The sequence below is a fragment of the Nymphaea colorata genome, chromosome 11 (assembly GCF_008831285.2).
Source record: "Nymphaea colorata isolate Beijing-Zhang1983 chromosome 11, ASM883128v2, whole genome shotgun sequence".
NCBI lineage: Eukaryota > Viridiplantae > Streptophyta > Magnoliopsida > Nymphaeales > Nymphaeaceae > Nymphaea > Nymphaea colorata.
Window position 1 is genome coordinate 2,553,190 of NC_045148.1, and position 22,924 is coordinate 2,576,113.

Here is a 22,924-nt window from a genome sequence, read left to right on the forward strand (position 1 = left end):
ATTCGTTTAATTATTGTACTTGACACCATTTGTTAGCAATACAGTATAAATAGATGTTGCTGAGCCCATTACAAGGCATCCATCTTTTGCCATAAACCTTGTGCCTTGTGCCAAAAACTTCTCAACCCTTCCTTTGCTTTGAGTGAAGAGAGATGCGAAGTCTGAGTGTGATTTGCCTTTGCAAACATTGGGTTTCATTATCTAGTGGCAATCCATCAGTGGAATTGTGCAACTGTGGTCCCTCGTCCTTGTGAGTCCAAAGTAGCCCTGCGTAAAACACTATAGCACCGGCCATTACTGTAGCAAACACTGTAGCACCATAATACAATCTTCCAACCTTTTTCATCATGTTCCCTATCCCCATCCCCTCATTTCCCTATATATATATATATATATATATATATATATATATATATATATATATATATATATATATATATATATATATATATATATATATATATATATATATATTTCTTTATCTTTCTCTAAAATCTTATTCTCTCTCTGTTCGAGATAATATCTTCTTTTTAAAAACTTTCACATATGTATATGTATATAAGTAAATATACACATATATATTTCTCTTTCTCTAAAATCTTCATCTCTCTCCCTCTTTGAGTTAATACCCTCTTTATATATATATTCTCTAAAATCTCGTTCTCTTTCTCTTTCTCCCTATTCCTCTCATTTAAATTTTTTTTTTCATTCTCTAAAATCTATCGACTTCTTTCTATTTCTTTCCCAAGATATAATATTTTAATTTACATCTATCGACTTCACTAAGACAAAACTTAAGTAATGACCCAATATTGGAATCATGCTTGATGGTCTACAAACTCATTTTACTTTCAATCTTTTTCCTCTTCATGAGAATATTTAGGATAAATACATAAATAAATTTAGATGTATATGATTATATGAATATCCTTAGATGAATGATTTGATAGAAATGAATAATTTATTTTCAATCATGTTGAACCAATGCATTCGTATTCACTTGTGAAATTCACGAATGATCACAAACATCTCTTTAAAAGAACTTAAGGAATATGAGATTGCTCTAGCTAGGTAATAGCCGAATTAGAGCAAAATCTTAAGCCTACTTAAGTTCTTAAAAAAATACTGAATCGATTTCAAAAGAAAACCTTTAAAATACCCATATTATCTTCCAAAGTTTTTTAAATGATATTTGCAAAGATTTCTCGACTCAAAACTCTTCCAAATCAAAATAGTTTATACTCTCAAATGTTCCTTCAAAATTTTCTCATCCAAAAGCTTGGAACATCAACTCTTCAACATTATTTCCAAGCACCACATCGTATTTAAAATAAAAGGTGATGTTTAAATAAAAATGAAATGCATCGAGAATAAGTATAGCTTTTGGATTAGTTACCCCTGGTAAAGACACCGAGAATGGCCAATCCTCGTTCTGATTGGTGAGTCCCTTTCTCTCTTATTTCAAAAACTTTATATTTCTGAAGTAGTCCAAAAACCAAAATAAAATTTGGGGATGCAAACACCATCGAACCACTAAATGTTATGGTACTCTAGTGACAACATTGATGAGAAGTATTAAAAAGAATTTTTGAAGTGCTACCTTACAAGTAAAAAGAGCTTGATGCAAGGTTTCTTTCTTACATTTATTTTTAACTTTTGTCATTAAGTTACATTGGTTTGACATCATTCATACCCTGTTAATTGAATACAATTGACAAATCAATTGAATTCATCAGCTGACACAATGGTGCCACATGTCGTAAACTAAATATTTTTACTGATATTAATTATTAAGCTTTTTAATTCTTCACTATTCCTATATGTTAGATATATATTTTTTGAAAAGTGTGATAATGATTTTTGTAGTTCATGATCAATTAGCAAACTCATTGAATTAACAACATGGCCAACCAATTAAACTATTGGTCAACATGCAAAGGTAAGTGTATGTAACAAAGTTCTTGATATGAAGGAGGATTAACCTAGATAGGAATTTTGGTCCTTACTTTTTTGGACTTTTAGAATCATTTGCTATTTAGGTTGATCTTTCTCTATGACAAAAAGGAGAGACATTCAATTTAGAAGAATAATATAATACATAGGGATGTCAATTGATCGAGTTGAATCAAATATCTGACCAAATTACTTTAAATAAACTAGATGAAAAAAAATTTAACCTCAAATTAAGAAATTAAACCTTGTTTAGTTTTAAAAGATGACATCCAAAAGGACTTGAATTCACATGCATTCGGTTTTAAATAAAGATCCAATCAAATAATAAAGAGTTAATGGAATTTTCTTATATATAATATCCTGTAGCCAATATCGAGTTAGGACCAAGTCAAGGTACCCATTGAGGACCAGCCTAACAACCAACTACTCAACAAATGTTTGAAGGACTTTCAGTCGAATTGAATTCACATGCATTCGGTTTTAAATAAAGATCCAATCACATAATAAAGAGTTAATGGAATTTTCTTATATATAATATCCTGTAGCCAATATCGAGTTAGGGCCAAGTCAAGGTACCCATTGAGGACCAGCCTACCAACTACTCAACAAATGTTTGAAGGACTTTCAGTCGAAAGCTTCAGTTGATATCTATTTAATCCTTAGCTTAGCTTGGTTTGGCCCAAGACCAAACGGGCTGAAGCCCGGGCTATGGTCAATGGCAATAAGGACTTGAATCCAAATAATGAATGTCTAATAAGTCAGATATATCACATGATACATTTGATTCCTATTAGATCCATGGGCATCCCTATTTATACAAATCCAAAATGAATAGAGTAGATGTGGTTTGGTGAGTTGATGTTTGATTAGAGGTCATGTGGCCAAATGCATCTTAAAGTTATGTGATATTTTTTGTGCAAATGAATAGGGATAAAGAGGCCTCCCCAAACCTTTTATTAAAAGAAATAAAAGAGAAAATACAAGGGTGACAAGGGATATACAAAATTGAGGTAAAAACACCTCCCTATACAAAAAAAAGGTTAACACTCCCATTCCCATCGAAAATTTAAGGGAATGGGCCTATTTAGCATGTTAACAACTTCATTTGCTAGGTCTCTATTTAATACACATAAAAATTCTGAGTCTATCAGTATCGGCAACTTCAAAAAACCATTTTAGGTGTAGCCACTTCATGAAACTTACAATGAGTTAAAAAAAACTAGGTAGGGAGAGAAGAAGATTAGAGGTAAACAGTTGTGCATTCCATGTACAACAGGAATGCGTAAAATCTAATTTCAGTGAACATTTTGTTACTGTCTGTGCGGTGCACCACATATACAAGCTTATGTCACCTTATGGACAAACACAAACAGCTTGGATGATGATAAAATGACCCTAAAATGAAGGCTAAGGTCTGGACATTTCCTATGGATAGGGTTGTACACTAGCCGAATCAAGTCGAAGCTTGACTAGCTCGGACTTGGCCCAACTTATATCTTAACTTGGCTCAAGACAAGGATTACAAGGTGAACTCAAGCTTGGATCAGACAGAGTTTGTTAAGGAAGACACTGCTTCTTACTATAGAAGAAGCCATCTGCATGTTGTTGCTTGTTCATACTGCAAATGGGACAAAGAAAACTCATTTAAAAAATATAAAAAAACTGAAACTAGTTTGAGCATGAACCCTCAATCGAGGGTTTCAATGAAACCTTAAGCTCATTGTCAATCGAATGTTTCATTAACTTCTTGATGAGTTCAATGAAACCCTCAACCAAGGATTTTGTCAAAACTCATTGTCAACCAAGAGTTTCATTTCATTGAAACTCATTGATGAATTTTAATGAAACCATGCCAACAGTAGAGGGTTCTTGAAACCCTCAACAGAGGGTTGCTGAAGGGTTCCACTAGCACGATTTAGGGCTTTGGATCGAGGCCTTGAAACCTTAGATTGAGGGTCTAAAACCCCTATTTCAAGGACCTAATTGATTGTGTGTGTGTGTGGGAGAGAGAGAGAGAGAGAGAGAGAGAGAGAGAGATGGCATACCTCTGCTCCTTCGGGTTTGCTTTGTTGAATGAAGATCAAGGAAAGGGAGAGAGGAAAACTACAGCCAGCAAGATGGTGTTGCCTAAATTTGCCAATAGTGAAACCCTCTTGCCTTGAGGGAGAGAAGAAATCAGTGAGGATGAATGAGAAAAAACAACAAGAAAGGGTACAAATACATTCTTATGAAAGACTATGAGTTCACTACCATTTTTCTTGACTTTTTCGTGAGTGAGTCAGAAACTAACATGGTTGAGTTAATAGATAGGGTGAACCAGTAAGTTGTTCTCTTCATAAAGAAACAAGCTGACCCAATTGAATGGAGTCAAGGTCGTCTAATTCGAAATTGACTCGTTTTATAACTCAATTTCTGAATGAAGCTCGAGTTGAATTTAACTAGGTGGGTTTGAGTCAAGCTTGAGTTGGCTTGACTCACTGAACAACCCTACCTATGGACTACCAAAGACCTATTTCTTTGTAGTATGATCGTTCCAGACTAAAGAAGAAACATGGTCCTTGCAGTCCCTCCAAATTTTCAAACTGAGATCCTCCTTTACAACACCATGCTCACTGTGAGTAATAGAGTTTCTATGATTCCAAATATTCCCAGCAAGCAAAAGGGAAACATAAGTGCCAGCACAAGGTAATCCATTTCTCCTTAAATTTACAACCCTACCACTAGTTCCTGGCCTCTTGGAATGAGTTCTAATTGCTGACTCTTTTATTAAAATTATACCCAAGAAAATGCCACACCTTCTTTGATACATTGCAACTTTAAAATAGATGCACGTTCATCCCCCCATCACATTGACACAAGAAGCAACGGGCAACAAGCTGAATGCCAAATCTCTTTATTTCATCTTGAGTTAGTAGTTTCTCCTTCAAAGATAAGAAAACAACACTAGCAAGGGTGTGGTCTACACTTGCTTTGCCAAACGATCTTAATGTGATGAAGGAATTTCTTACATTTAGTCTCATTATAGACCCACCTGGTCGTAAGCTTCAAAACTCTATTTTCACCCAGTATAAATCATTATCTCTATCTTTAAGAAAGGTGAAGAGAAGACAATATAATTGACAGTAAAATAAAGCTTTAAATCAAGAAATTAAGTACCTCTTGTTGCTAAGGACATATCCAACCAAATATGAGAGATTACCTTCCAGTTTCATAACATATTTTGCATTTAAAAGGTATCAAAGGATTCCATCTCTGCTTATCCTTCTACATCTTTATCGTATTTCCATTACCAATCCTTCAACAAGATCTCTCTTCTAAACCCACTGAAAATAAATTCTGTTTTTAATAGTCCATAAGATGTTGGATTTCAAATACTTAACATGGATAAGCTTAGCCGAGGAATGAGTCAAAGGTGAGATGGCCGCTACCTATGCCATAAGAGCTTTGTTATAGGTAGTAGCATTGTTATAGGTAGTAGCATCTCATAATCCCAGATCTCCCTCCTCTTTAGGTGAACATGCTGTTTTCCAATTTAAGGGAGGACATCTTTTTTGAACATCTAAATATCTTTAGGTGAGCAAGCTATTTTCCAATTTAAGAGATAACATCTTCTTTGAACATCTGAATTACCCCAAAGGAAGTGACAAATCTTTTCCTCAATATTTCTAATAATTGTAGGAGGTAATTTGAGAGCCCTTGACCAATAAGCAACAATTTGTTGAATAACATATATCACTAAGCATAATCACCCCAAAAATTATAAAAGTACTTTCTTCCATTCAAACGAGCGGTTATATACTTTCCTACATATTTCTACAATGGAATAAAATCAAAACTACTTTTTTGGGGGGTTTACCTTCATACCTACACAATTGCAAAATTTGTTCAAAAAGTGCTTTTTATGAGAAATCAAATGGTAGTGGGTAGTAGAAAAGTGCACCATATCACAAGCAAAAAGGATCCTTGGACAAGAAATAGAATGAGTAATGCAATGAGGAATGTTCATTATCCCACAAGTATCAAATTTCAATCTTTTAAAATGAATCTCAATAATCACTGTAAATAAGAGGGGAAAAAGAGGCCTTCCTTGACGAAATCCCCCTACAACTTGCAAAGAAACAACCCCTCCTTCCATTAATCTTTAATGACCACTGTGAAGGATGGAGTGGTGACACATTCATATGAACTGACTGCCCACCAAAACCCAAATATAAGAGAGCCTTCGTCAAAGAAGGCCACCGGACATGGTCATAGACTTTAGAAATATCCAATTTTAGAAAAAAAAATTATTGCCCTTGACTTCTCCTGGCTATTAACTATCTCGTTAGCTAGACAGATATGATCATGAATCAAGATGTGGAAAGAAAAGCACACTGTTCATCACCAATGATATTTGCAAGGAAAGTTTCATCATGCCTGCATAAGTTTATTGATAAGCTTACAAATTATATTGCATAAGGATATAGGTCTGAAATACTTAACATCAAAAGCCCCTTGAAATTTAGGAATCAAAATAATGTGCGATTTATTAAATGATTTGACAAGTTTTCCAGAAACAAGAAAATTCCTGCATTGCGCCAACCACATCAGTACCGACAATATACCAATAGGTTCTGAAAACTTCTGGTGAGAGCGATATATGCCTGGAACTTTGCATGACTTCAACCTAAAAAACACCTTTTTTCTTCAGCTTCATTAGGGATCAGCATAAAATTGGCATTATCCTGTGTAGAGACCAAAGGTGACATAAAATCAACACTTGAGTCATAGTCCCTAAAGAAATCTTGAAAGTAAGACGTACGTGCAGCCCTCTATAATTTGCTTAGGCTCTGTCAACCTTTCACCCATTTATAGAGACATCAGTAATTCTCTTTTCCTTGTTTGAGTTTTAATATATGATTGGAAGAATGCTGAGTCACTGTTCCCCTCGTTTAGCCAGTTAACTTTAGATTTCTGTTTCCAAAAGAATTCTTCTTCTACGAGGAGGCGGTTCAATTTCTCTCACAACTCCATTCAGAATGGGTATAATATCTGAAGCAGAACTTGAGTGCTTAAAGGGTAGCCTCTAATGCATCAGGCCATGACTTCAAGTTCATTTTAGCCTCGGTGTCTTCTACATATTTCATTTATGACCATCTACAGGTTCAGGCTGACTAAATATATACCTGCAACTATTTTTAAATCAAAATATTCGTTGCTTCAACAGTTTCAAAAGCTTCTTCCTTACGCAACATAACATGCTTCAGTCGGAAGCAAACAAAGATCCCTAGGATTACATATCATAGTTAGTATGTGAATGTAAAAAAATAAGGTGAAACTACACGTATGGAAAGAAAATTGAAAATCTTCACTAACGTCTGCTGGCTTTTGACTATTTACACGCAGACATCTTTGCATTCGTAATTTCTTATCATAGTATTACATGTTTATCAGGAAAGTGAAAAGAAATAGACCAAAGGCTGTGTGACAGATGGCGCATAAGCAAATGAATCAAATGTCTTCAGATAGTAAAAGGAAAGAGAGAAATTATTTGGAAACACCGATCTGTCCCTTTTGACTGATCTTGTACAGACCGGCTTTGAGGTGTCCTTCTTCGCTTATCTAGAGCTGCGTAACTCATTGAACGCGGTTCACCGACTACAACAACTATAGCCTTCACTGCCGCGCAAGACACCCACATACATGTAAGACACATTATTCATTAATATTGGTGAAGCATATCAATTATTTACATGTTCGCTTTCCGCTTTGATGGCCTTGGCCGCAGACGAGTTGTTTTTTACCTCTGGTCTTGTCCTGATGGCAGATGGGGAATGAAGAAAAGAAGGGAGAGAGAGAGAGGCTGATTCATGGGTATGCGTCTTCTTCTCTTTCTTTACGTCTCCGATGCAAATTAGAGAGAGAGAGAGAGAGAGAGAGAGAGAGAGAGGGAGGGAGTAATGCCATTATTGTTTATTAATACGCTGTTAGCCAAAACAGGGATGAAGGGAAGCTGAGGGCTTTTCGTCTTTTGCAACCCTCTTTGCATTATCTCCTTCCCTTTCTCCAATTAAGCCTCGGTCGTTCCTCCGTGCCCATAAAGATTCGATCCCGTTATCTATTATGAAACTCAAAGTGGATTGCAGTTTTGAGGGATAGCAATTATTTTTTATGTTTTTTTTGTTGGTTTTTCCTCAACGGGCTATTGAAATTCCGTGACGCTACTGGATCAATGTAACATCATCGGATGGTTGTAACGAAAGGTGAAAATCATCCTTTTGAAGCTCATTTTTGTTTTCCTCTTGGTCTTTGTTCGATTCATTTTTTCCACTGTACATCTGTGGTTGTCTACTTTTCATCTTTCAGCGAGTTTGCTGTTCCAATCTTATTTTTTCTTTCTCTTGTTCCTTGCGCTCATATTGTGGAAACCAAAGAGGACGTTTGACTTCTTACCCACTGCGTCCATCTTCTTTTCTTTTTGATTATTTACTCTGCAAGACTCTGATTCTGAGCTTCTTTTTGATACCGCTGGCTCCTTCGTCCCTATTTTGTTTTTTTTCTGTTCTCTTTAGATAATTTGGTTTCTCTACATTGTCTGTCAATCCGTTCTTGTAGTTTCTTTGATTAGTTTCTGGTTGTGTTTCTGATAGCCCTTAGGTACTCGTTTTTCGAACTGCAGGACTCGGGTTTCTTGCATATACGAGAGGCGCATGTGGCTGGTTGGTGTATGTGCGTTACTTTCTTTTTTATTGGCGGTGAACTGAGTCATGAATGGGTATACATCTTTTAACAATATAAGCTTTGTGTATGTGTATGTGTGTGTGTGTGTTTTGTTTATTCTAGATACAGTAACATTCAAGCATGATGAAGATTGATTCTTTTGGTATTCTTTGTATAGTATTATGGGCACCTATCAATTTTTAACGTAGTCATACCTTTTTCAATTGTTCTATGTTTATGTTGGTTGTCTGTATTTTCTCCCAAGTGTTATGTTAATTATAAATCTGATTGTCGTTCTGTTTTTGGTAGGAGTTGGCTTGAACCAGGATTTGGTGGGAAGACATTTTGAGTAACATTCGTCTGGTTTGCAGTAGTTCGTGGGCATCTATTTATGGGCTAAACTGTGGCTTTTAGACATTTCATGGGAGGTTTAGAGGATGAAGAACCACCCTTGAAGCGTATAAAATCATCTCCACAAGAATCAAGGAGTGTACTGAAGAACTTGCCTCTGATTGAGCCTATTGGCTCTTCTAGAGACACCATGGCAAAATATGTACGTTTAGGGGATGAAACAGTTGGCTCTAAGGGTATTATCAAAAAGGTGGAATTTGTTAGGATAATAACAAGGGCTCTATATTCCTTGGGTTACGAGAAAAGTGGTGCTCTTCTGGAAGAAGAATCAGGGATATCCCTAAACTCATCAACTGTGAATTTGTTTAGGCAGGAAGTTCTTGAGGGGAAATGGGATAAGAGTGTGGCGACCTTGGGTAAAATTGCACAGTTGGAAGATAAGATCGTGAAATCAGCATCTTTTCTGATATTGGAGCAGAAATTTTTTGAGCTTCTTCAAAAGGAACAAGTCCTAGATGCATTAAAAACATTGAGATTAGAAATTGCCCCTTTGTGCATAAACAAAGATAGGGTGCATGAGCTTGCGGGTTGTATTGTTTCACCTGCACGATATGAGAGACTTGTGCGCGACGATGCTCTTCATGATAATCCACGTTTACGGCTTCTCGAGGAACTACAGAAATTGCTTCCTCCTTCTGTTATGGTGCCTGAAAGGAGGTTAGAACATCTTCTTGAGCAAGCTCTTAATGTACAGAGAGAATCTTGTGTCTTTCACAACTCCCTGGACAGTGCACTTTCATTGTACCATGATCATCAGTGTGGGAGAGACCAGATTCCAACCAAGACACTTCAGGTTACTCCTTGGATCTTTTGTTCCATCATTTTCTCTCCATGAATTGGCTCTTTAGGTGGGCACTATGAAACTCCAGTCCTACCCACCCCCCTTTCCCCCAACACGTGAATGGTCATATTTTTCACAAAACTATTCATATGAGTTTCATCTCTGCTTAAGTCATACGAGCATGTCATAAAATGTCATGCTTTTGATGTGTAGATTACATTTTAGAAGGATTTAAACATCAGTGGTCAAATTGTCATGGCTCATAAAATACTATGTGTACATTGAACATGCATCCTATGTTTTGTGTACGGAGATCAACAACTTTGCAGTTACTTTTGAGTTTTGCCATAAAAATGAAATAGAAGTGACAAACACACACAAACATATATATTATGCCTTTCAAGTTCTCTTAACTTTTCTGCATAAAACTACATACTAATGCACCAATAGCTCATCATTTTAGTTTTCACAGTGTTCTAGGAATCTAGAGGTATTGAAGTTGAATCTTCCGATGCTATCTGTTGTATTACTGAAAGCTATGTTATGCACAGACATGTGCACACACACCTATGCACGTTTGAAAAATAAGCATATGGCCATATGCAAAAGAAATATATGTAATTTAATTAGAGTTAGAAGGTTCTGAAAGAGTTATCATCAAAACTAGTAGCTGAACCCATGCTTCACCCATATCACACCTCAGCTGCCCCTAACTAGACTCTGGTGCGGCAGCCTATTTGGTGAGATTGTGCGTGTGAGATCCTGAAAGCTATTTGATGCTTCTTCACCTTACAACCGATTGTAGTGAAAACATAATTCAAATCCCGTATCTGCATCACAGGATGGAGTCCTTTTAAATCAATAAATTAGAAAATTACAATTATCTGTTAGGTTGCAGGGCACATATTGATTTGGTGAAATGTGCAGTACTGGAAAATGTTCCATAATTTGTGTCTCTTTTTGAATGTGTTTATTGCCTTTGTACATTCATTTAGCGATGTTATTATAATGATTTAAAACTCCACACAAGTCACGTAGAACGTTTGACCACCTCTGAACGTTTTATGAATCTTAAACTTTCCTTTTGTTTGACATTATCATGTCTGATCATTGTCTTCTTCATCTTGACTTTCACGTATATATGTAATTTTAAGTACATAGGAAGAAGGAAAGTCAGACAAACAACTTGGTAAACTTGGTGAAAATGGATCAAGAGGTCAAATTGGTCCAAGTGTTGATTTGCTAGCAGAATGAGGAGGTAACAGCTTTCAGAATTAGTTTCCAAAACATAATTGAGATGCGTCTCAGATATGTCAATATTGTGGCTTTAAACCACTGTTGCATCTTTATGGCCCTAGTAAGGATTTAGGGCTGTTTAAGGAATGCATGCCCTTAAGAAGTTAGTTTGTGTTGTGTTTGCTTTGCCGCTTGGACAACAAACAACCTTTTCCTGATAGATAAGGAAACATACAAAGAGGAAACTATAAAAAATTGAATAAACTTTTGCAAGTTGCTTTGTATTCATGTTTTTCTTCACTATTTCTTCCCCAAAACAAAAAATGACAAGATTTATACTATTTATCAGAACACCTTTATTTCCATAATAGCTTATTGACCTGTTCAATGTCATCCCTTGGATAGGGGAAAAAGTTAAAGGATATTGAGGTGATGCAATGTAAACATGCTCAGTCTTCAGTGTGGGCTAGTGGTGTCTGTGTCTTATTGACCTGCCTTTGTCATGGGTGTTACTGTCCCCATGGTGTTAATTTAAAGAATTGGAAGAGAGCTCATCCATGACTAAAGAAGCAAAATGAATCAAATGAAGAGTTGCAAAAATCAAGATAGTGCAAAAGGAAAAGCATGTTCAGATTCAGCCCCTATCAGGAAACAATGGTCAGCAACCGAAACAGTTATTTAAGTGCAATAAAATGGGACATCTTTCCGTGCCTGTTTTTGTATTTTTTACTTTTAAGCAGATGTTTAAAATCAGCCTTGTGAAACATGCAGACTGATCAGATGTACAATGGGGTGATTCTGTTATATCACTCCTTATAGAGAAAGGCACACATCAAATCTGAACCTAGAAAGCCACAACCAAAATGAGCTTGCAGCAGAAAAAGGGGAAATTGGATTGGATCCGAAACAAGGAATAGACTGGGCTTGACATTGGGCGAGAGAAACAAATTTTCAACAGGAAACCATGAAACTTAATTCTGATTTTGATATAAATTTCATGTAAATATAGATGATCAAGAATGTGTAGACTTCATGATTTTTGGATGAAAGGAGAATTATTTGCCCAACAATTCAAAATTAGGCTTTCAAACTAAGAGAATGGAAAACATCAGATTTGAGAAGATGTTGAGTTTTCAAGGGAAAAATGTCAGGAATTTTAGGAGAAGAAAATTTTGGGCAGAAAAACAAGCACCTTAGAGACAGAAACCTGGGAAAGAAATCTTCTCTTACCCAGAAAAACAAGTGGATCTCTTGGGACTTACCTTAGGAAAAAGAACAAGTGCAAAAGAAGAAAGGGCCGCAGAGGTTCACAATTCACATGATCTAATCCCTTGCTGTATAAACACTCTATTTGTCACTACATTTGACTGCTCCCAACATATAGCGTATTACATTGAAAATACATACTAAAGGGATGTCCATTACGGACATATAAAAATGAGAGCAAAGAGTCTTGGATCTGATCTGGATCCATGACATGAACCGATCTCCCAACATAAATATCCTAACATCTTCTGTCATCAGTCTTGATCCCAACACTGAATTGAGGTGACCTTTTTGGCATTGAGAGGAGTATGACTGACCTTTCAATCTATACCCAAAACACATCTACTGTAAGAGCATCAGCAGATTTAGTCCCCTTGGCAAGGAATACAAGAAGGGACTTAATTGGAAAGTGGAGGTACTTGTTTATCTTCCTTCTCCTTTAAATAACTACCAAATAATGTAATTAACCTTTCCAATGAAATTTTGAGGATATTTCTTTGGAGCGTAAAGATGCGCATGGACAACTATGTACATTTTACATCGCAGAATCCCATGTTCAGGAAAACTAATGTAAGAACTAATTAGACAAAAGCCTGCTGTTTCTTGAACGGATAAATACATGTCAGGAGGGAAACCAATGTAAGAGCTAATTAGACAAGACTCTGCTGTCTATTAACAGATAATCAGCCAAGCATGAGGAGCATCCTTAAGAGGTGAGCGGCCAAGAAGCTCACCATTAGAGCCATGGTTTTGTATTGGTCACAAATATGAATGTTATGATTTATTTGTAAAGGTCCAAAGGAGAGCTTTTTGAATAGGCAGCATATGTTGGCCAATTTCTTTCTTGACATCTAGCAAAAGTTTTGAAAGTGCTTGATTTACCTTCCTTTTCATACTATCTGTGTCCTGGAATTACCATCACACTTACTGGTATTTTGAATAATTGGGGCCCATGAGACTAGTGCAATACGTGGAATTCTGAGTGTCTGATAGCCATGTGATTTAATAGCATTTTAATTTATCGAATAATGAATTGTACCAGAAATAGAACTATATGTCCATCAAAATTGTCAAGCAGACTAGATTGTGGGTTCATATTCTGTAGTCCTTCAGTTGAACTATTTGTTTTTTGTGAGAAGACTGATATGGAACCTGCTTTTCTTTCACTGGTTTCTTCCTATCCCAAAATGTTGATCAACCATGTCTGATTTTCTAAGTGATGTGTCAGGTAGAATGAGTTATACATCTACAATCTAAGCTTTTTCTGAATGGTCCTTCAAAATCAACAATAATATCACCTGAAAATTGTTTTTCAACGTTGGTAGTAGGTTTGGCTGACTTCAATGTTAATAGGCACTTGGAAAAGAACTTGAGCAAAACTGCAAGTGCTCAATTCTCTGATCTATCATCATTAGCAGCCAGCTCAATTTCATTACTTTATTAATCCAGCTAGATCAATTTCATTACTTCGTTAATCAAATACATCCTCACAGCTGACAACATGTATCCTCAGCCTCTAGTTTGAAGGTACTAGACCATGAAAATTTGTACCCTAGCGACTGCAAGGTCCTGTTTGGGTTGCCCAGCAAAGTCCATGGGCAACTTGAAAAAGCATATTGCAAATCCTCCTGGTCACTAAACATTACAACAAAATGCTAATTCACTCTTAAGTCTTAAGCAAATAAAAAGAATATAGTGATTCCAAAATTTCTGCATCTAGGTGAACTTCATCAGGTAGAAATATTGCTTCATGGCCCTGGGATACCATTTGCATACAAGTGAAAATTTATGTTTCCTCCTTTTTTCATATATCATGGGTGGGAATCATGGACGAACTTCAATTTTCCCCATTGGAACTTATATGATTATCCAGTCAAAGTGCTTCCCTTTCTACTATTGGAAAAGTTCCATCTCATTTCAGTAAAAGGCGTTTATCAAGGGAAACCATAATTTGTAGTGGTTGCTTGTTTTCCTAGATTATGTTGCCAAAAACGATATCTAGCGACCACTTCAAGAAACAAGCACAGAGAAAGAGAGAGAGAGAGAGAGAGAGAGAGAGAGAGAGCTCTAATTCGGTAATTCCACATTCTGCTCAGAGAACTAATTTGTACTTTTGTCTGATGGCTTTCTCTTTATTGCCATTAATTTAACTACTATGTTTTCTAGTGTGGAGCCAGTGTATATGTATCTTCCTTCTTGCTGCAAAAGATAGATCACATATATGAAGATATTTACTTGCATATTCATTGTGTGACATTTTTATTTTCACTTACATCGGTTCCATCTTTCATGTTTTCTTGCTTTGTGAATGTCAGTTGCGTTTTAGAATAGAAGGGAATGACCACAAGCCATTTGGTCCTTCTTTCATGTAGCCATGCTCTGAGCCTTACCAGGAGGCATTTACCAACAGAGTTTGGTTAATGGTGTGTCACCTGGCAGAACATTGCAGACTGTTTTTGTATTCCATTTCTTGTAGTCCCATATTTGGTTGATGTCATAGTGAAATACAGCTATACATCCTGTCAGATCTAAAGGATCTATCAAGTGATAGCCATGTCTTTTCCTTGTTTCTTTCTATTCCTTCCCTGTTCTCTAGGTTTCTGCACTGTTTTGATCCTGTTGGTTGCCATTGTGATCTCATTAAATATGTTGAACAACCTCCATTTTTCTGTCGTACTATTATGCCTAGAGATCCCGAGTTTAAAAAGCAGCTTCGTATAGTTGCTCCTTTTTTCACGGCAACTAGAGCAGTTTGTTGAGTTAGTTTGGCTATTCCTTTGTTACCTGGGATCTTGGAGAAACTCTCTAGCTTGGAAGCTCGCATCCGATTGAAAACAGGAGATTTTGAATCTCAACCAGAAGTTTACTTACAAGACTATGGTACTAACAGTAGATTGTGATAGTGCCTCCATGATTGTAGTGCACCATATGGATGAAGCTGCAACATACTCAATGATCACTATCAAGCCCTATCCTTCTTAACTGGAGGAAAAGAAACTTCTGCAATAATCTGGGAAAAGGAGTTTCCAGTACCTGTTATTTGGATCAATAGAGAGAAAGGTTAGCCTCAACTCTTCAAGTTTCAGAGAAACCATAAAAGGAATATTTCACTTCATAACCCCGTAACTAGTTATGGAAAGTGCACTACAGCGCTAGTGGTTGCTGTTTCCTCTTATTATTGAAACAATGTTGAAATTTTTCACGTAGCAAAACAATAGTTTTTATACTAAAGTCAATTTACACTGTTTAATGCATAATATATAGCTGTCTAGAACATTTGGGTTTCTTCATTCATTTACATATTTCTCATAGTGCTTTTACCCACTTATGATGGTCAGTGGAAGCTGACTAACAATTTAAATCTCTATAGAACTAAAGGGACATATAGAGGAAATCTATCATTATGATTGTAAGTACACATTCGGGATTGTTTTTATCTATTGTTTGTGCCTAGGAATAAAATGCCAAAGATATGAAAAGGCTAATTGCTTTGTTTTGTATTAGCAGTACTTGTTGAGATATGGTTTTTGTTGGTAGACAAATTTCTGAAAGTTTTAACAGAGCACCCAACAGAAAAAATTACACACAGATGGCATTATAAAAATAGGCCACACACGCACACACACATGGAGACATGTATGTAGGAGTACTTAGTGTCTTTTGATGCTCAAATCTCTATTTGCAACTGCAGAATTTGACAACCAAGTGAATTCAAGTCTGGGTTTCACGCAATGCTGTGTTTAGACCTTTTCTGCTTTGTGACTTCTTTGAACTATTTATTGTAATTGTGATCTCATGTATCAGGTGCTGCAGTCACACCAGGATGAAGTATGGTTTCTGAAGTTTGCTCATAATGGAAAATACTTGGCCTCATCATCCCGTGATTGCACTATAATATTGTGGGAGGTAATCTGCTGATTTTTTTTTTTTCTGATCTATCTGACTGGAAAATCATTTCTTATGATCACCATTTTGTAATTCCTAGTCTACTGGGCTTATGGTTCTAGCCTTTAACTTTGACAAAGGAGCTAGCATGCCGTAGGAAGTGATACACAGTAACACGAACACGAAAGGATGGATCCTGCATTCTGCAACAAGTAGTTATCAGAGATCTCTACGTTGACTCTGAAATGGCACTCCTTGCTTGTCATCTGGCAACTATAACATTTTCTTTCTGTTTGAAACTTTAAGTTAACAAAGACTTCTCTCACCAATTTTTTTGTACTTAGTAGACGTGATTCTGACACCATTTTTTGGAAGTATTGTGGGACATGATACATTAAAATGTTGCTTGAAGGAACGGAAATTTGGTTAGATCGACCCAATTCTTCTCCAGATCGTTGGGTATTCAATATGCCTCAATTTACCAAACCTAGTGAGCATTTGGCCAATTAACCTTTTAAATTTTATCTTTTGGTTTTACACTTAGGACTGCTTTAATTATCCTCGACTGTGTTGAAATCTGCACTTCTGCTACATCAAGCTTTGTGCATGCAGATGATTACGTTTCATGGCATCAAAATAGCTGCATGTTTGGTAACAGCATCGAACACAGAAAAGCTGTGATAATGTACATATATCTCATGAATGCTCTTGATGGGTCAAAACCCAGTAAATTCTTATGGTTACCTATGATTCAGGTAAGTAAGGACGGTGAGGTGTCACTCAAGCATACACTAATGGGGCATCAGAAGCCAGTATTTTTTGTCACATGGAGTTTTGACGACTGTCAGCTGTTAACTTGTGGCATTGAAGAGGTTGTTCGCCGGTGGGACGTGGAGTCAGGTAGCTGTTTACAAGTATATGAGAAAAGTAACTTCGGTCTTGTTTCTTGTGGATGGTTCCCAGAAGGCAAAAAGTTGTTTGCAGGCATGAATGACCGAAGTGTCTGCATATGGGACTTAGAAGGGAAAGAACTTGAATGGTGGAAGGGGCAGCGGGCTGTTAAGATGTCTGACATGTTCATAATGAGTGATGGAACTGTTATAAGTATGAATAAAGAGACAACAATTGTTTTGAAAGACGGGCAAACAAGGACTGAGAGAGTGATTTTAGAAGATAATTGCATCACTTCATTTTCTATATCAAGAGATGAGAGGCACCTACTTGTGAACCTGTCAAACCAGGAGATTCACTTGTGGAGCACAGTAGGAGAGCCAAAGTTACTGGCCAAGTATAAAGGTCATAAGCGTACTCGGTTAGATATACGTTCTTGTTTTGGTGGGTCAGAGGAAGCCTTTGTTGCTAGTGGTAGCGAGGATTCAATGGTATGCACATTTTTCCTTTCAAGATCTGTAGCATTTTTCATTCTTGGTAAATTAGGCTTACATGATTGCATCTGCATGAAAGAACACGGATAGACGTGCTTCCATGTGTGTTTATGATCCCATACATGCCATGGGTGCAATTTTTGTTTACATACGAATGGTGTTAGTCCAGTTACTTAAGAAGTATTATAGATTAAATTGTTCTTCACGTGAAATCCTGCATCTTTCAAGTTTTTAGTTGTGAGGTTGACCCATCTACTAGTTGCAGCCTTGTTCTTTTCCAAGTGTCTACAACCAATGTTATCACTGCCGTATCGGTCGGGCCGACCTATACGCCGTATCGTAACGTATCGTAAATGTATCGTAACGTATCGTAAAATTAATTTTTTAATTTATAAAAAATATTAAAAATTTATAAAAAAAATCAGAAAAAATATAAAAAAATCCGAAAAAACTAGTAAAAATCAGAAAAATTCAAGAAAAATGTATTTAATTAAAGGAACATTCATCATTCATGTATATGAAGTATGAACTATGAAGTATGCATATGAACAAGACATTCCAAAATAAGAAATCAAACATTCAAAAAACAAAATAACATACTAAGCAACCTAAGAGTATTCAATTACATCACAATTCATAAGTTCAGAAGTCAAAACTCAAAACATATTGACATAGTTTTCAAAACTAAAAAAAAAGCCTCGTCAATCGTCATTTGCATCATCATCTTCATTCTTCATCATCATTTTCATTTTCTTCATTAACTGCTTCTTCTATCCCCTCTGTTGCAAATGGAATGTCACCAACATTCCATTGCTCCCCCCAACCTCTCCTTCATCAATAATCTCTGCTGCTCCTTCAATGTTCAAAAAATCAAGATCGTCCTCATCAAGTATTGCAGATGGTTCTTCTTCAACCCAAGAATCTAATATATCAAAATGGTCAATGAAGATATGATCATATTGATTGTGATGCTTCCTCGTAGATGTTGTTTCTAGTTGCCTAACAAGAGAAAAATTTGACAAATTGTTAGAGATTAAAATATATATTAGAATTTGCTATTTTGTATAACAAATGTTTACCTTTGTCTCAACTTCATATTATAATGAACGTAAACAAGGTCATTCAACCTTTTATGTTCCAGCCTATTCCTCTTCTTACTGTGGATGTGTTGAAATACGCTCCAATTTCTTTCACATCCAGTTGCACTACATGTTTGGCTAAGGATTCTAATTGCAAGCTTCCTTAATTTTGGGCAATCAGACCCAAACCTTTCCCAACACAAATCTAATAACAGATGTAAAGTAAAAATGTTGTCAGAATAAATATGTGAGAAGGTAGAATAAAAGCTAAACAACAAAAAGTATAAAGTCTCTTTTTCTAATACCTGGACGCATAGTTGTCCTGCATCGAACTGCTGTGTCTCTCGCCGTGGTACCAGAAGCTGTATCATATTTGTTGATCGACATATGGATAGCGTCTTGTTCTTTACTATCACTTACTAATACATCAATACAATCCAACATGCCACACTCGACCTCTCTGTCCTTCTTAAAAGTGGGAAGATATCTAGTAGGAGGATTTAGGTAGTAGGCTGCTGCATGAAGTGGGCGATGAAGTTGTCCAGACTACCTTTCATCTATAATCTTCCATATAGGCATGTACAACTTTTTTTCCCCTTCATATTATCTCTAATGGCCTCCTTGGCTCTGTCCATAGACTTATATAAATATCCAATAGAAGGTCTATATCTTCACTATCAACTAATCTGAGGACTTTCACTAGAGGTACACAAATCTTCAATAAGTGCACACATGATTCCCAAAAGTCAGCATCGAAGATGGTATCCACAACTGTCGTAGCCTTTCTTTTATAGGCATGTGGATATGCAGCCCAATCATCACTTGAAAACATTTGCCTGAGAGAAGTTCTTTGCTTGACTATACCCTGCACAGTCAAAACATTTGTAGCAAACCGTGTTTGTGCAGGTCGAATCAATTCAGCCCCATTTGTGAATTTCCTCATCAAATTCATGACATAAGCATGATTATAAATAAACTTCGTGATTTCTTGGCATCTATGAATTGTCAACTTCATATCATTTCTTTCACCAAGATCCTGAAGCATAAGATTTACATAGTGAGCAGCACATGGACTCCAATAAAATGTCCCATATCGTGCTGCTAACATTTCACCTACAACTTTATAATTTGCTGCATTATCAGTGATAAATTGTACGACATTTTCAGGCCCAACTTCTATAACTTTATCAAAAACCCCAAACAACACATCAGCAGTCTTAGGAGTATCAGACAAATCAACAAATTTTAAGAACATAGTACCAAGAGGGCAATATACAAGGAAGTTTACCAATGTTCTGTTCATGATGTCTGTCCACCCATCTACCATTACACTGCATCCTGTAGCTTTCCAACTCAATTTTAGTTCATCACGATATGTCTTCACATCTCTAACTATATTGTTGAGAATTTTACCTCGCAATTTATAAAAAGAGGGCATTTTATACCCTCGCCCTACACTAGCAATCGCATCTGCTATAGGCTGATAATGATAAGAGTTTGCTGCATTGAAGGGAATGGATGCATCATAGAACCACCTTCCTATGGTTTCATCTGCTGCTTCAATAATATCCTTTGATTGCATGGCTATACGAATCTCAGGCTGAGCACCAGCAGCAGTATAATTGGGAAAAAAAATCTTGATCGAACTAGACATATTGCTCGACCTCATAGTAGGTACTCTACCACCACCAATACGACCACTATGACTCCTGCCACGTCCTCGTTAAACTGAACTTATATTTACACCTCTTCTTTTTCTGGTTGCAGTTGCAGAAGAACCACCTCCACGCATGATGCCTTTCCCTTTAACTGTTCCCAAACTGCCACCAACATCTTCTTCTTCAAGCTGAACATCTTCACCTTCACTTTCTTCCTCTTCATGTGTCCCCATATCCTTCCTCTGCATCTTCCATTTCCTTTTCAATCCTACTTGCTTTCACTGCATCAAGAAGCTCCTGACACTGGTGCTTTACATACGCTGGCAATGGGTTCTCTTGGGAGCCATTGCATTGAGCCACATCGCTGTGTACTAGCTATATGGTGTTTAAAGCGAGAGATCCATCCTGATATGATTTGCTTACAATAATTGCACTTAACTCTTAATCTATCTTTGGGATTCACCCTTGTACACCACTGCCATGCAGGATCCGACATTATATCTTCACAAAACAAGTAAAAACATACAAATAAATGTAGGAAATAAGACAAATGAATGATTCAATGGCAAAAATGAGTTATTTATTACCTTCTTGGTGTTAAAAACCAAAAAACCCTCTTTCTCCAACCTTCCCACCGTCCCAAGACTCCCCACAACAAGAAATAAAGCTTCTTCACCGGCAAATCTTGATGCAATGGAGAAAATCTCTTCCTCCCACGTCTCTAGCAGCGTTGAGAAACAAGAAAAGAGAGAGAGAGGAGCGTCGATTTCAAAATAAGACGCAAAAAAAGGGGCCCAAGGGCCCCTTTTTTAATTTCACCCCTGTATTGTGCGATACGAGGGTGTATCGCACGTATCGTGCGATACGGTCACTGTATCGCGCGATATGCGTACGATACATACGCGTATCGTATTTAAACAGTGTATCGTATATGTTTTGTTGACCTATACGATACGTATCGTACGATACGGATAACATTGTCTACAACACCACGTTACATGCTAAACATATTTTAACTGCACCTCCTCAAACTGGTTTTTCTTGAAGAAATGTGACAATGGTTCTTGGTTATGGTAAATGTGCCAATAATGGGAACTTTGGTTTCTAGTTGGTCGCAAATTACAAGCAACCATTTTCATTTTAGATTTTGCGGCTACATATCTTTCTTGGCTTTTTTAGTAATTTATTGTTTTTGAGAATGATAATCATTTGGGCCCACTTGATCATTGCATGTGGGTGGCCCTTTTTTGACCTGCATTTCTTTCTTGTTGAAGTTTCGTTCCCATGCATTTTATTTGTATCTGAAATGAAAAGGTATGTGCAGGTTTACATATGGCACAGAGGTACAGGGAAGTTACTGGAGAAACTTCCTGGGCATTCAGGAGCTGTCAACTGTGTAAGTTGGAATCCTGCTAACCCTTGTATGCTGGCATCAGCTAGTGATGATCGAACGGTAAGGATTTGGGGTATAAGTAATGTCAGTCCGAAACTTGTTAATGCATGTTCCAATAATTTTGTCATCAATCACTGCAATGGAATAAGATAGATAAAACACCACTTGAAATTGCAATTAGAAGTCAGTTATCTGAAATTTATCCTTTGTTTGTCTTATGTAAATTCTTGTTTCTTGGCAATCATCGCAAACAATGTGTAATTACGCAACTTGCTGTTTGCCAATGAACCCTTATGACGATTTATTTGTCACTTCTCATTTAGATTAATTTTAGCTGGAGAAGGAACTTCCTTTTTGCTGTTGTTGGTATTAAATGATCGCTCTATCATGTGGCATACATGTGTAGCGGCACCCATGTGTGCAAGTGGGGTACAATCTGTCATTCATGGATGCTTCCTTGAATATAATCTGATGTAAGCTGGACGGTGAAAATTAGCACGAACAGTTCGTCCATGCTGAAAGAATCTCCGTATTTATATGAGTTTGATTTTCACATTGATTCTGTGTTTTTCACCAAATGAAAAAGGTTTCTCAAAATTCTTTGAATCATTCTCATAGTTAAGCAATACGGTTAAGCAAAAAAAGTCTACCAAATCTAAATGTATACCTGTTAGACTCGGTACCGTTTATGAATTTGGAGAAGATTCAGGTACCCTTGGTGTTTATTCCAGTGAATCTGATGCTAATCAAACTAGCATGGATAAACAAATATAAGCTGAATATGGAAGAAACAGGAAAATTGTTCTAATTATTCTGTTAGTTAAGTTTACATGGTAAATTTTATGCCTCATTTGATTGCATCCGTCGGAAGCGTTTACGCAAAAAACTTTTCTTGCACTACAGGGAAAATAGGAATTTCGATAATGTCACAGTCAAGCACTCCAGTCCCCATATCTCCGTATATATCTTGTACTGTGTTTGGGTGAATGACATGCGCCAAAGTATCTTTTGAGACAGTCCATTTAGAAATGTAAGCCCATAAATAAAACGGGTTGGAATTTCCTCTTCAAAAACCTGTCTCGTCTGTCCTATTTATTTTTGATGATATGCCCATGTTTTGAGTGGGTTAATTTAATTTGAAATGTGCCCCACATTTTAGTGGAACGACGACCTTAATC

General features: G+C 36.6%; 1 protein-coding gene across 7 annotated transcripts; it reads left to right on the forward strand.

Annotated features, from left to right (window-relative positions):
- The first annotated feature begins 7,564 nt into the window (after positions 1–7,564).
- LOC116264013 (WD repeat-containing protein 26 homolog) lies at positions 7,565–22,101 on the forward strand. 7 transcript variants are annotated; one of them, XM_031643892.2, is made up of 7 exons: positions 7,565–7,637; positions 7,760–7,806; positions 8,612–8,707; positions 8,962–9,856; positions 16,151–16,252; positions 16,987–17,613; positions 21,678–22,101. In XM_031643892.2, the coding sequence occupies exons 4-7, from the start codon at positions 9,074–9,076 to the stop codon at positions 21,897–21,899; spliced, it is 1,734 nt and encodes a 577-aa protein (XP_031499752.1). In that variant the 5' UTR covers positions 7,565–7,637; positions 7,760–7,806; positions 8,612–8,707; positions 8,962–9,073; the 3' UTR covers positions 21,900–22,101. The 7 variants fall into 7 exon arrangements, with proteins under 7 accessions (XP_031499752.1, XP_031499751.1, XP_031499755.1 ...); XM_031643890.2 differs by lacking the exon at positions 7,565–7,637 and adding an exon at positions 7,933–8,195 and having other exon boundaries at positions 7,703–7,806; XM_031643891.2 differs by lacking the exon at positions 7,565–7,637 and having other exon boundaries at positions 7,654–7,806.
- Positions 22,102–22,924: the final 823 nt, after the last annotated feature.

Excerpts from the sequence above, each read along its gene's own strand:
- LOC116264013 (XM_031643892.2), top strand. The coding sequence starts at position 9,074 with ATGGGAGGTTTAGAGGATGAAGAACCACCCTTGAAGCGTATAAAATCA. Across the intron at positions 9,857-16,150 it reads TTCCAACCAAGACACTTCAG|GTGCTGCAGTCACACCAGGA; the intron begins GTTACTCCTTGG and ends CTCATGTATCAG. Across the intron at positions 16,253-16,986 it reads GCACTATAATATTGTGGGAG|GTAAGTAAGGACGGTGAGGT; the intron begins GTAATCTGCTGA and ends CCTATGATTCAG.